Raw genomic sequence first — 16,361 nt, 5'->3', positions numbered from 1 at the left:
AACATTACTACTCACGTAAACAGACAATAATTTAATAGCTTCATTTTTTCCATAATCCATTCACAACCATTTTGCTTGACAGATTACCGTCCAGTGGATTGCAGGGACACTAAGATCCCCCTAAATTTATCAAATGTTAATAGATTCCTTGCTGAAACTAGTTCTGAAAAGATTGTTTCCCTATCCACCATGGACTAGTATTTTACTAGTAGACATCAAACTCAAACTCAAACACAAGGCTTAGAGCAATTTGTTTGAAGTCTAAATAACACTTGAAGATTTTAAGACTTCCCTCACAATTCTGGTCCCATCTATCTCCGTTTACCTGACATAACAACAGTAGTAAACAGCATTAACTCTATCAAGTCAATCTTCAACAACCTTAATGAAGAGAGGACTACTATTATTTTCCTCATTTTAAGTTAAGCAATTGAGACACAGAGAAGTTAGTAACTTGCACAAGATTGTGAAGAAAAAAGGATCTTAAACTATCAAAAGTTATTACTTCTGATAGCATACAAATTGAAGTTTTCACTTAAAACCTTGAAAATCCATGTCATTTATATCATAATACAAAAAGAAATGTTATGAATCCCAGTATCAGGGAAGCTTCAGTAGTAATTTTACTGAAGCCACATCAATCAGAAGATGAAGGTAAATTACTCCACTCTAAGAACTTCAAAGCATCTCCTATTGACAGAATGCTAGTAGTATTGTTATTAACTACCTTATAGTACCCGTGGAATTTGGAAGCTTTCCATCCATGCCAAAAGGAAATGAGAAAAATTGAGAATACAGCAGTATCTTCCCTCAGTAAAGAGCTTCTCCATCCCCACTACCTCCCTGCCAAGTTGAGGTCTGTTTTAAAGTGCCATTTTAAAAGCTGAAACGATAGTGACTACCCCTATCAGGACCATGATTCTCCTAGACTTTGTTAGGACTTTTAGCCACAAGGCAAATCTTCCTTTTCCAGGGAAGAAATGAAACTAAGATAGTCACTATTGTCCCAGAGACACTGAACTGCATGAATCTGCAAGTCATCACAAAAGATAATTTGAAAAAAAGGAAATGTAAGCTCTAAGGATGTGTAAAATTTCCACCCCTTTGACCAGATTGTTTACATTTTTAATTAAAAATTAATTTAAAAAATATACATTAAAAATTAAATAAAAATTGATTACCTCAATAGATGCAGAAAATGCTTTTGATAAAATTCATCATCCAGCTAATCTGACTCTTCTTGTGGAAAGCATACAACTTCTTTTTATTCATTTGATTGCCCATTATCCCAATACCACTCAAGGAATAATCTCTTGCCTTCATCAATCTGAATTATTTTTTTTATCCAATATTGTTCCAAATGTATTAGGGTATTTATCTTGACATCTTATCTTTTTCACTATATGCCAGAATCATAGCTTCTTTATATTAATACTTTTATTTATAAGAATTTTTGTTACTGCTCTTCTAAGTGGGACCTTACTTTTTCTAACAAATCTGGCTGTGTTTTTGTACACTACCAGTTGCTATTTTCTGTGTATTAATGTTATACCAAGTCACCTTGCTGATCTTTCATGTTTCATATTATTCTCTTGAGGCTTTAGCTTTATATAGATGCTTCTATTTGTAAATAGTAAAACAAAACCTAAGTGTAACCAAGGAGCCTCACTACACTATTGAAACAAATTTTTGGCATGACCTTAATACTGGGCAGTTAAAAGGAGCTGTGCTTGTTCAACAGGGTTAATCAAAATGTAAAGAAGCAAGTTACATAAGTACATGTGCAATACCACTGTGTGTTTCACAAACACTAAATGTATGTAACTATTTCATAAATGAAGAACTGAATTTCATAATTCCTAAAATCACAAGGGTTTGAATGCTGACAGATATGCTTTGAATGCTGACAGATATGCAGCAAGAATGAAAACAGGCATAAGGTATGGTTACTTCTGAAGAGTCGTAAGGGAATCAAATGACAAACTGAATAAAGAGGGCTTAGACCTCTTCTGTATAAATTTATTTAAAGAAAAACAGAGTTGGAACCAACATGGCAAAAGTGAAATATCTGTTAAATACAGGTGAGAGAATTGCTGCTCATTACAAAAGTCCAGGTGCTTTTGTAAATGCTGAAGTATTAACAGGAGCTTTTAGAAATATTTTTGACTGATCTACTGTCCAAATTTTTACCTCAAAATAATCAATTTCGCCCAGCAAAAAGATTTCATTGATTTTGGCAAGTTTCTAAAATTTTTAGCTTTCTCCTTTGCATATCTTAGTAGCAGAAATTACCCTGTTTGTCTGCTTCCTACCTTTAAAGTGTAAGCTGTGGCAGCAGACATTTTCCCATTATGTTCAGTTGCATGCTCAAAGCCTTAAAGTGGGGAGACACTCAATAAATTAATGATAAATGACTTTTAAGTGTTTGTTTCTTTCGTTTGGAAGCCTGGGTGTAATAGTGGAACCTGGGTACCATGTATATGCAGTACAAGAACCAGGTTTTGTCTAAACAGCAGGTTTTATTTTAGCCTTGACATAAACACAGGAAAGTTCTGTTCAAACACACCACACAATTCTTTGCCTACTTGGTATACAGTAGGGGTTGGAAAAAGAGTCCCACAGAGCTCAGTATGGAAACTATAGTTTCCTTTTCTGATTATAGATTTCTTCTTTCAACTCAGAATCTCAATTACCAGTTTTTGGGAATCTTTGGTTCAGCTCAAAGCTAATTCCTATATCTCAACTGCATAGCTTGTATCATTAATCTAAGACATAAATTATGATTATGAGATATTAATCTTCACCAATATTGGCTGGTTAACCTGTAGAGGACAAGATGGTAGAACTCCTATTAGAGTAAGAAATAATAATTACTGTAAACACAGTAATTTCCTGAAGAAACAGTTTATGGATGTCTTTGAAGTTGTAAACAGTATCTTTCACCTTTAGGGTATTCTATTTTTCTACAGAAATGATCACGTTACTTACTAGCCTATGAAATTAGACTCCACGTTGTAATAAACAGACAAAAGACAATCGAAGTACAATTTTTTAATAAAGATAATTACAAAAGATGGAAAAATCAGCTCAGAAAGGCCAATTACTTCTTTAATAGATCAGTTTTTTGACATAATAACACATCAATTTTAAATACTATCACATAAAGCATGGTGGAGAAAAGAAATTTTGCTTCATAATTAGAAAACTCACAATAAAACTTGCCAAGAAAAACAAAAACAAAAAGCCATTTTGAAAATAAATACAGTCCATGCCAAAGTAGTATAAAATGAAGCCAGAAGTCTTCAAAAAGAAAAAACATTTTTCTTCCCAATATTTGCTCACTTTTTTATGGTTTCTCAAAGTGGTGAGACTCAAATTCAAGGATTGCTGAGCTGTTCTGATTTGGCTCTGTTAAAAGAGGCAACATGAAATATTAAAAACTGTACAATCTCAGTTTAAATGCAGTGACTGATAGATCAGTCCTACGGTTCCCGTCAAGAAACATGTAAGCTGGTAGTGCCTTGAGTTTTTGAAGCACTCGCTGCCTTGACCTTTTGAGTGGTTTTACAACCTATTCCAAGTCATTCTATGAAGGCTAACACAAAATTATGTGTGGCCAAGCATCTACATGCTTTCTGACAATACAAAGCTCAATTATGGTCTTTTAAAAAATTATGTTATACTAGCCCAGTGATTCTTAAATTTACCTGTCTTACAACACCAAAAAATCATGTATATAGAAATAAGAGCACCGTGAAAGATGATAAGTGTCTATATAAAAGTTAATAGCAAAACAAGGCTTAGATAAATTATGTTCAAGAATATAAACTGATCTATTTTAATACATTCAGTTACAACACTATTACTAGCTTTTGTAATTTTTAAGGCATGCTACATAAATGAAAAATGAGCAAGTAAATGAAATATAAGCTAATGGTTAAGATACATATATACTGCCTTACATACCATACAAAAATTCAGAGCATCTCATAACAACCTACTGATGATATTCCAGGTTCAGTTCAGTACTTCTCAAAGAATATATGTATACTCACCCCAACCCCAGTAAACATGCTAATTACTTTTACAGCATATAAAAATTACTAGAAAAAGAACACAGCTTACCCTTTGGTATCTGTTTTTTCACCACTATTATCCTTGGATTTATCTTCCTCCTTAACATCTAAAAACAAAAATTGGGAAGAGATTAACACCTTTTATTTTAAAATATATCTTACTTAAAATATAAAAAACTGTCATATACAATGTTATTGTTCATGAAATCAACAACTAACTAAGCTTCTGAAGATGTACTAAACAGAGGTTCAGAGTATCAATGCAACATCACAGTCCTGCCTTTGGGGACTCTCCCCCTGTGGGATCACAGCATTACAGGCAGGATATGCAGCATGAACAAGTTCAGCCAACAGACACGCGCGTAACACCATGGTAGATCAGGAAAGGCTATGACAAGTGACCTTTGAAAGGCATTCTGAAAAACAAATCTCTTTTGAGTGGGAAAAGGGAAGAAGTACCTTGAACAGATGGAAAACTCAAAAGGACTTTGAGGCAAAAAGGAACTACTAGGTTGGAAGGAAAAACTGCAAGACCAATTTGGCTGGAGTTTTGTGACAAGGGGACAGAATCAGAGGAAGTCAGAGACAAAACAGAAGCTAAATTCTATTGCTTATATAACCAATTGGTTTTTTTCTTTTTTAATAATGGTTAGGCTAGTACCTTTCTTTTCTAAACTTTTTATTTTGTATTGGGGTATAGCTAATTAACAATGTTGTGACAGTTTCAGATGAACTGTGAAGGGACTCAGCCATAGATATACACAGCCATTAGATTTTAAACCTTCGCTATGTTAAGTATCAGAACTTTACCATTTTAATAAAAATTAAGAAAATAGTAAGAGTAACACTATCCATTCAAGATCATTGGAACAAATTAGCCAAAATGTGCTAAATTTTTTCTTTAGATAAGCCAATGAACCAAAGTTGTGAGGCACGGATTATTATACAAACATAAAGCAACATGTTTATTATGACATTTGTTTTGGCTTCTGGCTTAATTTCAGATATGTAAACAGAAGTGCCAAGTGGGGTTTGGGGAGGGATGAAGAGCAAAGAAATATTCCTAACTTCAGGTTCTGAACTATAGACTTTTAAGAATTTTTCTATGGTAGTATTTATCTGTATGTTGCAAGATTTTAACAAATGTAAGATACTATAAGAAGAATTTCATTATTAAACTAAAAAATTTAAGTATCAATTATTATCAGCAACAGAAGTACTTAGGAACTAAATACTGTGAGATTAATCCACCACCAGGCCATTAAAGCCAGATCAAAAGGCACTCTCATTTTCAGCTAAAACAGCAATGAAAGATAAGCACTCCAGTGCACCCATTATCCCATTTGGAAGAAAAAGCATAGAAAGATACAAATTTAAAAAGCAAGGATAAATGCCAGAAAGGAAGACAAACAAACAAACAAAAAATCCAGAAAAGACAAACTGACAGAGAAAAGAAAAGTACTAGAAAAATCCTACAGCTAAGTTAAGTCCTTCTTACCTCAATCATAGCTGGAATTTCTGGATGTCAATCAGTACACAAGAGCAGACTGGAGCCATCATTGTAATACATTGGGAAGTTAAAATTATAAAATGACAGACAGAGAACAGTAGCCTATAGTGGAGTCAATCCACAAACAAAACAGAACTAGATGTGCAGACATGCTACAGATTCCTAACTCTCTAGTAAGTAAAAAAAAGAACACGAGGGCCAGCTTACTCATGTAACTTCAATATGATAGAAAAAGGATGTTGGCCCAGTACCTCTAATCTGTTTTCCACATGCTATAGGATCAAAATTAACAGGTCAACTAAAACCTGTGCTCATCACCGTTACCTGCATATAGGTAGCAGGTATCCAGCAGGAAATACACCAAGTACAAGAATTCAAGTATTTAAGATACTGCATTCTCTAGCCAAGAGCAGCTCAACCTAGCAGGGAGATATGTAAAGTTCCTAATGAGGTGCTATAATATAATGTGCTAATAAAATGACTGAGGTATGTGTAAGTGCTCTGGAAACTCAGATAAAAGAAAACACATTCTGAAAGCAAATTCAATGCCCTAAATCATCTCAACAGACAAATTGACACATTTGTCTCAACAGACAAGACACATTTTTAAAGTTAAGACATCAGAAAGTATTATCTTCTCCTAACCCAGCTCTCAAATCCCTTCCCACCTTTCCACAGCTTTTATGTTTCTTTCAAATAATAACAAAGTCTGTACTCTGAGCCTTTTTAAAATGGTGAAACTGGTCTAAGGTTATATAATGTTAGTCTTCTTTTATGTTTTATTCTCATCAAATAAACTTACAGGCAGTTACAAATTAGCTTAGAATTTCAGCTCTGCTCATGGGCTACATATGGGTCTATAACCACTTTGTTCTTACTCAATCTAGATCACAGTGGACTGTTCAATATTTTAAGCCTATTTTGCCAAGAAGAGAGTTTCCTGTATTATAAAAGCAAATGTGACTAATAACATTTAGAGAGCTTTAATTAAAAGTTTACTTACATGGGGGAAAAAAAAGTCACCTATTTATTTATTTAGCACACTCACCTATTTCCGATACTTGTGTAAGTATTTCAGGATCTTATAAAAATTACCTTGCTGCTCACTTTCAAAAACTTACAATTAAAACATCTATCAAAAAATAAATCTGACCTGCTTTTTTGTCCTCCGTTTCCTTCTTGTCTTCTTCGATTCTAGCTTTTTTTGCTCCTTTCTTATGATCAGCCACATTTCTACGACCACCTTCTCCTTCATCCTCAGAATCTGAGAACTCTTCATCACAAGCTATTCGTTTGTCTGATGCTCGAACTGACACATTAAAAGATTTTTAACAAAATTTTGACAAAGGCAGTCATAGGTTTTACAAATGTTAAGTACACTGCTCTATAGAACTAGCCAGTCATATTTAAAAGGATAACAGATTTTAAGATTATAACTGAATGCATGGCTTGCTAAACATTAAAAATTTAGCTTTAATCTAGGAAGAAATAATTCAAAGGAATATGAAGAACATTAGAGGTTCTCATTAAAAAAAAAAAAACAACTTTGGAGGAAAAAAATATTGCTTTTGTGATAGGAAGTAGGAGTGATCTTTAAATAAAAAGTAACCTTTTATTTCAGAGCTGAGAGGGGAAGAAGAGAAAATAAGAAATATCATTTACATCAATTATGTTAGAATGTCTATACCATAATAGCATACTATTAGGCTAAAAGCCTATAAATCACATTAAGTGGAATTAGATTGCAGAATCAAACAGAAGGTGCTTAATGTTATTCAACTCACTCTACACGTAAGTGGGTTATTTGTAGAAACTGAAATTGCTGACACTCAAATCAGGCTCTGAGATAAAGGAAATTAAATCTACATAAGATTAAAAAATGATGAAAACAAAGACAGTAATAACAGTGTACTCATGAAAACAGGTGAGGTTCTTGGGCAACCAAAACCTCCAGTCTGTAGTGTTCTTTTAATAAAGCAGAAAAATGTAACAGAATACACATCAAAGGACTATCTTACTAGAAATTCTCTTGTCTGGATCTTCTCCATCTTCATCTCCACTATCTTCATGAACTGCATCTTCTGGAATAGCTTGCATCTGGACACCAGGTGCATGAGGCAACATGCGTAAATTTTCAAATAAACGCTGTCTAAATTACAACATGCATAGTTATTAGAAAAAAATGTTTTCTTTCAAGTTGTTAAAAGTTGCATCTTTTATCTAGCTTAACCTAAGAATTAAAATAGTAACATTTACTGGGTACTGATACTTTACCTATTATTAACCCGTTTAATTCTCAAAACTTACAAGGTAGATATTAAATTTCATCCCCCATTTCAAGGATGAGGAAACATAAGCACAAAGGCAAATTAACTTGCCAAATGTCATGGAGCTAGTGTGTGGTAAGAGAGGGCACAAACCCAGGCCTGTGTACTAACAATGTCTCTCCAAACTCTATTTCTTAGAGAAAGGTCTATCAAATGTTTCAATGAAAATAAATTTCACTTTCATGTAAAGCAAGAAAATATACAACTTATAGTGTCCTTTTCAACAAAAAAATCCATTTTAACAGAAAATGGAAATATTTTTGAGCTATGAATCCTATTATACATTTTCCATTATTTTATAAAATTAAAGAAACCAAGTCTTAAGGTTTCAAATACTTTTGACAAAAGGGAATACCTTATGTATAAAGTTAAACTGACCTACTGCACATGACCTTCTAAAAGCTTCAAAAGTTACATTAATAATGTTAATCAAATCAAGTTGATGATGTCTTACTTTATCTTTTCCATATATTCTGGAGTGTTCTGGTTTGTCATGTTTGAAGGACTAATATGCAGTTTGAAGTCCGGTCCAAAATACTCAAAATAATCATTATATGGCAATTCTATTAAAAATAATGAAATAAAGTTACATATTAAAAGCTCAATCCATACCTAAAATCCAGACTCAAGTTGTAAAATATTTCCAGAGAAAATATTTAAAAGTGAATACAAAATGAATTTAGTGACTGCTCTCCTATTTACATAGTTTTGGAATCAACTCTAATGACCTAACCATCTTTTTCTACAGACAGTTCATCCAATAAAGACATCACAATAAGAACACTGACCGTTGGGAATCTCACAGTCAAGGGCAACTGCAGTCTCATATGTCCAACACCGAGCAACGTTGCGGATTGTGTATCCACCTCCCCCAAGCATCAGTAATGGTAAATTGAAAGTTTTTACAACTTCTACACATTTAGCATGACCTAAGACAAAGAAGATTTGGGTGACAATATATTTACACACTGTACCAGCTGGAAAAGAAAAATTTAAAAAGATAACAAAATTTTACTCAACCAAAATGGCTTTTCTAAATATTTAAAAAACAAATAAGTAAAAATTTTAAGAAAATTTCTAATCTAAAACTTTCATCAAACACCTTTTACACAATATACAAAACTCATTGAGACATAATTGGCTATGTTAACAAGCGTCCTTGATGGAAAAGTCAAATATACAACTATATTAAGATTAAAATATAACACATTTTTATGAATGTGATATGAAGATACTATGTTCTTATAAGGTTACCTGGGGGGGAAAATAAGTGAGGTTACAATGAAACATTAAGTACAAGCTAATAGAAACTGATGTTTTGTTACCACTTTCCTCCACAGACATGAACAAAAAAATTATGTAAGACTATACAGGTTTAGTTATAGGTTATTTTAGATAGTGGTATTATGGACACTTTTCCTTTTTTTAAAATAATATCTGGCAGTTTATTAAAAAATGGAGCATACTGAACAACAAACTATCTTACATCTTTAAGAAAAAACACTAAATTCAAAAAAACATCACCCATTGAATTTGGACACAACACCTCTCTCTACTCAATTAAGAGAAACATTTGTACAGTCCAGGTCTTTATTTTTACACCCTTCAGGCCATGAATTCATAGGGAATGGGCTCCAACAGTTCAGGTTCCTTTCCACTGGTCCTCACAAAGTGTGCTTCCCTGGGTGGAGCAGGCTGGCGCTTCAGCTGAACCCAAGTCCCTTTCTCTTTGGCTTCCTTCTTTTTCTGATCATTTTCCTTCACACATTTTAGGAAGCTATCTCGGCTCTTAAAGAGTGCTTAATATGCTCGATACGCACATTAATTCTCTAAGAATCTTGACCTTGTTTGTTTACAATGATGCCAACAGCATGCTGGGTAACACTGTAGACTCTCCCAGTTTTGCCATGGTAACATTTGTGGGGCATTCCTTTTTGAACAGTACCCATTCCCTTGATATCTACAATATCACCCTTCTTGTAGATTCGCATGTATGTGGCCAAAGGAACAACTCCATGTTTTCTAAAAGGCCTAGAGAACATGTAGCGGGTGCCCCTCCTCTTTCCCTTGTGATGGTCATTTTGGCAAATTACTGGAAGACGGCAGTTCCGGCCGAAAAAAGGCCACTTTTCTTATCTAAAATTATTACTATTAATAACAACTTTAACAAATTTCTTTGTATAGAAATTTAAATATAAAGTAAACCTAACGTAAAAACAAAATATTTCCTTTAGATGTCATAATTCAGTAATCATTATGAGTCACTAGTAATTTCTTATATTATCATCATTCAGGAACATAAGTCAACCTTTAAAGCAAGAGCAAAATCCCTCAATTACAGAAGAAACTGATATATGCTGAATATTTAGAAAAATCAAAATAAGTACAAAGAAAAAAACTACCTAAAATTCTATCATCTGAAGACGCTGCTGTTGTATTCAGTTGCTAAGTCATGTCCTACTCTTTGCAATTTCATGGACTGTAGCCCACCAGGCTCCCTGTGCATGGGATTTCCATGGCAAGAATACTGGAGTGGGTTGCCCTTTCCTACTCCAGGGAATCTTCCCAGTTTAAGGATCGAACCCAGGAGTCTCCTGCATTGACAGGCATTCTTTACCACTGAACTACCAGTGAAGTCTCATCATCCAAAGACAGGTTTTTAATACTCCCTTCCAATTCTTTCTAATTTTTAAAAGCTTAATGTTTTCTTCATGTAACTATACTGTGGGCATTTTCATGAAGTATTCTTCAACAGTCATATTATATGATCCACAATCCAATTTTTATTACTGCAATTATAAAAATGCATGCTTCTTATAATAGGGGAAAGCCATTTGGTTATTTTTAAAAATGAAACAAACAAACAATTAAAGACTTCTAAGTAAAGAAAGCTGGCTAAAAAAGGACATTTCCTTTTCTTTCATCTCAAAGCCTGACAAAAATGATTATAAAGGGATTTTTTTAAAGGCTAAAACTTATAAAAATGAAGAATGGAGAACATACAATGGTAATAATATAAACGAAGATAGAAAGGAGACGGACAAGAGGTAAACTGACTTTAGCAGACCTGAGAAATCTGAATTGAAGCTGGCACTGGAAAAAGCTTGGAATCAAGTTTAAGCATTGGGATTGCAAATACCATTGTATGCTTTATACAGCTTACATTCTATCAGTCAGTTGAAATATAATGTAGATTTATAGTAAGAGTAAATGTTGTACCTTGTAGTTATGAAAGCTATTACTTTTACATGCAAAGGCATTAAGAACTTTCAAAAAGTTAAGGCAAGAAAATTGACAAATTAATGCACATTTTGAATATATTAGATAGATTGTAAGAAGATCATATCCATTTTTGAGGAAACAGATAATTTCAAATCATTCAACCTAACATAAGCAGAATAGATTAATTATATCATAATTCTGATGCTGCCTGGCACAGGAGCTATCCTAACATTAAATAAAATAGTCTTTAAAATCTAAATTTAGTTATTAATTTCCGTTTAAGCCAACAGTAGTACTCGAAAAAGGTCTACCTGAGAATTCTTCACCTTTTATGTGAGAATTCAAGCAGAACATGAACTTGTTACCTAAAAGTTCACAAGGAAAACAACTCCAAAATCCTGTACAATATCCATATTTAATCACTATTAACCTACATACCATAAATTTTAAGAACTTATAAAATAAATTTTCAGATTTACTCTTACACCCTAGCAGCTCATTCCATAATGGTGATCTTTACTTTGGTCTGGACCTCTATCACGTTGATTTTAACACTTAAAAGCAAAGAACAGCTCAACATTCTAACAGATCTACAGAGGAAATTCACCCAAACAGCAACAGGTCAGAAGGCTGTTCTTTAAGAAGGTAAAACTGATAGAACACCTGATCCACCTTCATTTATTAATGAGTAAGGAAAAAACTAAGGAAATGACAAAATTGCACAGAAAAACAAGTTGTGCAAAAGGAAAATTGAGTAAGCTGAACCATGCTTTAATGTTTTTGATGATGCCATAAACAATGACTACCCTAACTGAAATTGTGGTCTAGATTTAAACTGTAAAAGTGGGATACTGGAAGGGTAAATGCATGTGCTAGGGACAAAGTGGTGACTCCTTTCTCTTTCACAATGGAAAGTGAATATACAAGGTTAAAATTAAGTTAAAAATAAGAACACAGCTTGCAGAATTCCCTGCTGGTCCAGTGGTTAGAACTCCTGGGCTTGCACTGCTGAGGGCCTGAGTTCAATCCCTGGTTAGGGAACTATGATCTCACAAGCTGCACAGCATGGCCAAAAAAATTTTAAAAAGCTTGCATATTGTCTTAAGAAAGGTAAGCACCAAAAGAATCAACCAAAAACGTAGAAAATTATGCTAAGTGTAATATGTGGAATTTAAAAACAAATGAACAAATATAAATAAACAGAAATAGTTATAGAAAACAAATAAGATAGTTGCCAGAGGGAGAGAAACAGATGAAGGAGATTAAAAGGTACAATATAAATGAGACACAGGTATGAAATATATAGTGTTGGGAATACAGTCAATAGCAAAATAATATCTTTGCATGATGATTGATGACAACTAGACTTATCATGGTTATCATCTGGAAATGAACAGATTATCAAATTATAATGCTGTGGACCATAAACTAACTACTATAATGGTGCAGGTCAATTATACTTCAAAAACAAACAACAAACAAACTGACAGAAAAAGAGATCAGATTTGTGATTACCAGAGGTGGGGAGGGGATTAGATGAAGATAATCAAAAGATAGAAACTTCTAGTTAAAAGATAAATAAGTATTAGGGATAAAATGTACAACATGATGCAGATAATTAACACTGTTGTATGTTATAAATGAAAGCTGTTAAAGACAGTAATTCTAAGAGTTCTCATCACACAGAAAAATATATACATTTTCAATCTATTTCTTTAATGTTTTAACTACAGGAGATGATGAATGTTCACTAAACCTTCTGTGTTAATTAATCATTTCAGGATGCTGAAATCATGCTGTTGAAGTCAAATTATAATGTGCACCTCAAGCTTACACACAGCTGCATGTCAACTATATCTTAATAAAACCAGAATAAATAAATAAACAAATACAAGTTTAAAAAAAAGAAAAAAATCACTGCCTTGGTTGGGACAGCAACAAGTCTTATAAAACTGATCACGTAAAAATGTATATATAAATTTGACAAAATAAAAGACCTAATTTATGAAACTAGATTAAGTGTAATTATATAAATTTTCGAAATACATACATACATATACCAAAAACCCACAAAAAATATAAAACACACATGGTTCCGTGTTAAATATCAGGTAAAAAAATGACAATTTTTATGGGAAGTTCTTAGGAAGATTAAAATTTTTTTTTCTGGAGTATCACCCTTCAAATTGCTTACCTTTAACTGTCAGATTGAAGCAACCGAGTCTATCGCCAGACAGCGAGTCTGCACCGCACTGCAGCACCACAGCACTAGGCTGATACATCTCCATCACTTTTGAAATAATCTATGTGCAAGGTAACAAATGTTAATATCGCTAAAAAAATTTTAGAATTCCTTTTCATTTTTAAAAATAATAATACTTACAGGCTTAAATATCTGGCCATATGATTCATCATCTATACCATCTCTCATTGGAAAATTGACAGCATAGTATTTGCCTTTTCCTGCACCAATATCCTAAAATACATAGTGTAAGTAGATCTTAGAGAATGTATCATAATAAAAAGTTTGACATGTTTAATTATTAAAATATTTTTAAAAAAAGAAAAGAGTAGGTAACAAACCCAATTCTGAATTCATCTTATAGGCTGAGAGAGGAAATAATACAGAATAAGTACATATTTCAACATTTATGGATATCTATAAAGCTGAAAAGAACCAATTCCAGTTAATCTGTAATGATTATTTTGGGGAGGAAAGAAATTTAACATAGTTAAGGGCAGTTTGAAATTAAATATTACATTAACTCAAGAAATTTGTCATAAACAAAATATACAAGACAAATTTACCAAACTGTAGGAAATACAAACTCAAAGCCAAGAACCCTACAGGACAGGGTTGTCCTGCATTGTCTCTAACGCCAAACCCTTCTTGGGGCTCACAATCTGGCACGAGTTGAAGACTTTCTTGAAGTTTTAACAGCTACAGACTAAAATACTGAAATCTGTCTTATTTAACTGGGCTTGAAATAAATTTTGTTTCTATTTGTTAAAAAAGTATCACTCAAGGCATTAATACTTCCCAAAAGAAGCAAAGGAGAAAAACTGAGTTCCAGTCACACATACACAAAACATATATACTTATTTTATTAACTATAATTTATGCACATGTAAATCTATGTTTATGTATATGTGTACACATGTACACACACACACTATAAACAGCTGATCTTTGAACAACACTGGGGTATAAACATCAGCATAGTTGAAAACCTGAGTTTAACATTACAGTCTGTCCTCCATATTCACAATTCTGCCTCTGTGGATTCAATTAACTGCGAGTTGTGTAGCACTGAAGTACTTACTTAGTGAAAAAAGTCCCACAGAAGTTCAAAACCTGTGCTGCTCAAGAGTCAAGTGTTTATTTTTAGAAGAGATGGTAGAGACATTTCCCATGTGTTTTAAATTACAACTGACCTGTTTTACACAACAAGGGTTTGAATGGTGGGTCCACTTTTATGCAGACATTTTTTCCAATAAATGTATTAGAAAATTTTTCTGGAGATTTGAAACAGCATGAAAAACTTGTACATAAACTGCAGTATAGAAATATTTTTGAAAATAAAGAAAAAGGTATGTCATGAATGCATAAAATATATGTAGATATACATATACAAAATATGCTAATTGGCCATTTATGTTATCATGAAGGCTATTAGTATTAATGCTTTGGGGAGTCAGTCATATGCAGATTTTCAGTTGCAGGAGAGTCAGCATCCCTGATCCCCTTGTTTTTCAAGGGTCAATTGTATGTCTCAATATATATGAACTTTTAGGATTACTAATACAAATACATGCTATTCCCTTTTTTCTCATGGAAGAATCTCAGCTTGAATCCATTTTTTAAAGAGCACAGTTTACCCTTCAATATTAGTTATTATGATCCAACTTCCAATGAAAAAGCATGAAATTACACACCCACTCCCACAATTATTCTTAAAGAGAATCTCAATTTTTATATAACTAAATACAAACTAAACACATATGTACAAACTAAAATGCTGTAAATTCTGAGACTTCTACAGTAAAAAAAACACAGCTGGAATATACACTGACACTAAGATTTCAGAATATAGCAAGGTGATGAGCACTTCTCACTCGAGTTAAAGGCGAATTAAAAGCACTTCTCACTCACAGTACACAACTGCGGCCCTTACTTGACCAAGTTTTATACCCTCCATAACTGCTACTTTATCACACCCTTGTTTTTTTTTCTTCCATCTAGACTACTGATCTAATAATAATGCAAGCATAGTTTTAACAATGATCTAAGCTCACAGTAGACTTTTTTTCTGATTTAGAATGAATTCTCAGGTAGAAAAGGTAATGTTTAATACTTGAGCTTCATTAAAGTCCAAATACAACAACACATACAATGTAGGAAACTGATTTTAGTTTTTGAAACTTGGGGATATCTTTTAATATCTAAAGGGAAAAGAAATGTGACATTTCATAGGAGTATAAAATCTTGAGAGGGAAAGAGATGTTGAAAGTCATTTTCAATCTCTAAAACACACATTTTTCCAGTATCTTCCAACAACTTCAAACAATTCTAAGTACACTGTCAGAAATTAAACAGAGGCTTCCACTGCCATTTCTGAGATTAATTAAAATTATGCTGCAAGACACTTATTTCTTTAAGCTTAAAGCTGGGAAAGTTTTTGCTTAACATCAGAAAGCAATGGTTATAGACAAATTCTACTGGTTTAGAGCGGTGGTTCTTGAATTTTAGTGTGCAGCATAGAATCATTCAGTTTCTGGAGTCTGAGAATATGTGCTATTAAGTTCTCAGGTATAACTGACTCTGCTAGTTTAAGGATCATTGGGAATCACTGGTCTATAAGGTAAGACCAAGTGGGGAAAGGCATTGAAGGAGCTAACATGGCAAGAAAGAACTGAAAATATGAATTATTTTAAAAAACCACATAATTTAAACTGAAATAAATGAAACAAATGACCCTCCTACCCACTTATAGGTAAAGAAAAGTTTCACCATCTGAACTCTTGCTGAAAGAACACAACCTTATGATCAAATAATTAAATCATATATTTGAAGACTACTTTAAGCCCACTCTAAACTTTTGGTTGTTAAACTCTAACATAACAACATACCACAGACTTAAAACTTACCTTAACATAATAGTTTAGGACTAATGTTGAATGCCATGCTAAAAGAAATCTCCCATATAATACAGCTAAATTAAAAGC

General features: G+C 33.0%; 1 protein-coding gene and 1 pseudogene across 1 annotated transcript in view; both read right to left on the bottom strand.

The window, feature by feature from the left end:
• Window positions 1-3,031: 3,031 nt before the first annotated feature.
• HDAC2 (histone deacetylase 2) overlaps window positions 3,032-16,361 on the bottom strand; it is a 31,764-nt gene continuing 18,434 nt past the window's right edge. The window contains exons 7-14 of the mRNA XM_070449934.1: window positions 13,519-13,611; window positions 13,330-13,438; window positions 8,702-8,842; window positions 8,368-8,476; window positions 7,605-7,735; window positions 6,740-6,895; window positions 4,126-4,183; window positions 3,032-3,408 (exon numbers count right to left, since the gene is read on the bottom strand). Of these exons, the coding sequence (XP_070306035.1) occupies window positions 3,378-3,408; window positions 4,126-4,183; window positions 6,740-6,895; window positions 7,605-7,735; window positions 8,368-8,476; window positions 8,702-8,842; window positions 13,330-13,438; window positions 13,519-13,611 (828 nt within the window). The 3' untranslated portion in view covers window positions 3,032-3,377. The remainder of the gene's footprint in view (window positions 3,409-4,125; window positions 4,184-6,739; window positions 6,896-7,604; window positions 7,736-8,367; window positions 8,477-8,701; window positions 8,843-13,329; window positions 13,439-13,518; window positions 13,612-16,361) is intronic.
• LOC110137750 (large ribosomal subunit protein eL21-like) lies at window positions 9,474-13,226 on the bottom strand (annotated as a pseudogene).

The sequence above is a fragment of the Odocoileus virginianus genome, chromosome 19 (assembly GCF_023699985.2).
Source record: "Odocoileus virginianus isolate 20LAN1187 ecotype Illinois chromosome 19, Ovbor_1.2, whole genome shotgun sequence".
Classification (NCBI taxonomy): Eukaryota; Metazoa; Chordata; class Mammalia; order Artiodactyla; family Cervidae; genus Odocoileus; species Odocoileus virginianus.
This window is presented reverse-complemented; position numbering and strand designations above follow the sequence as displayed.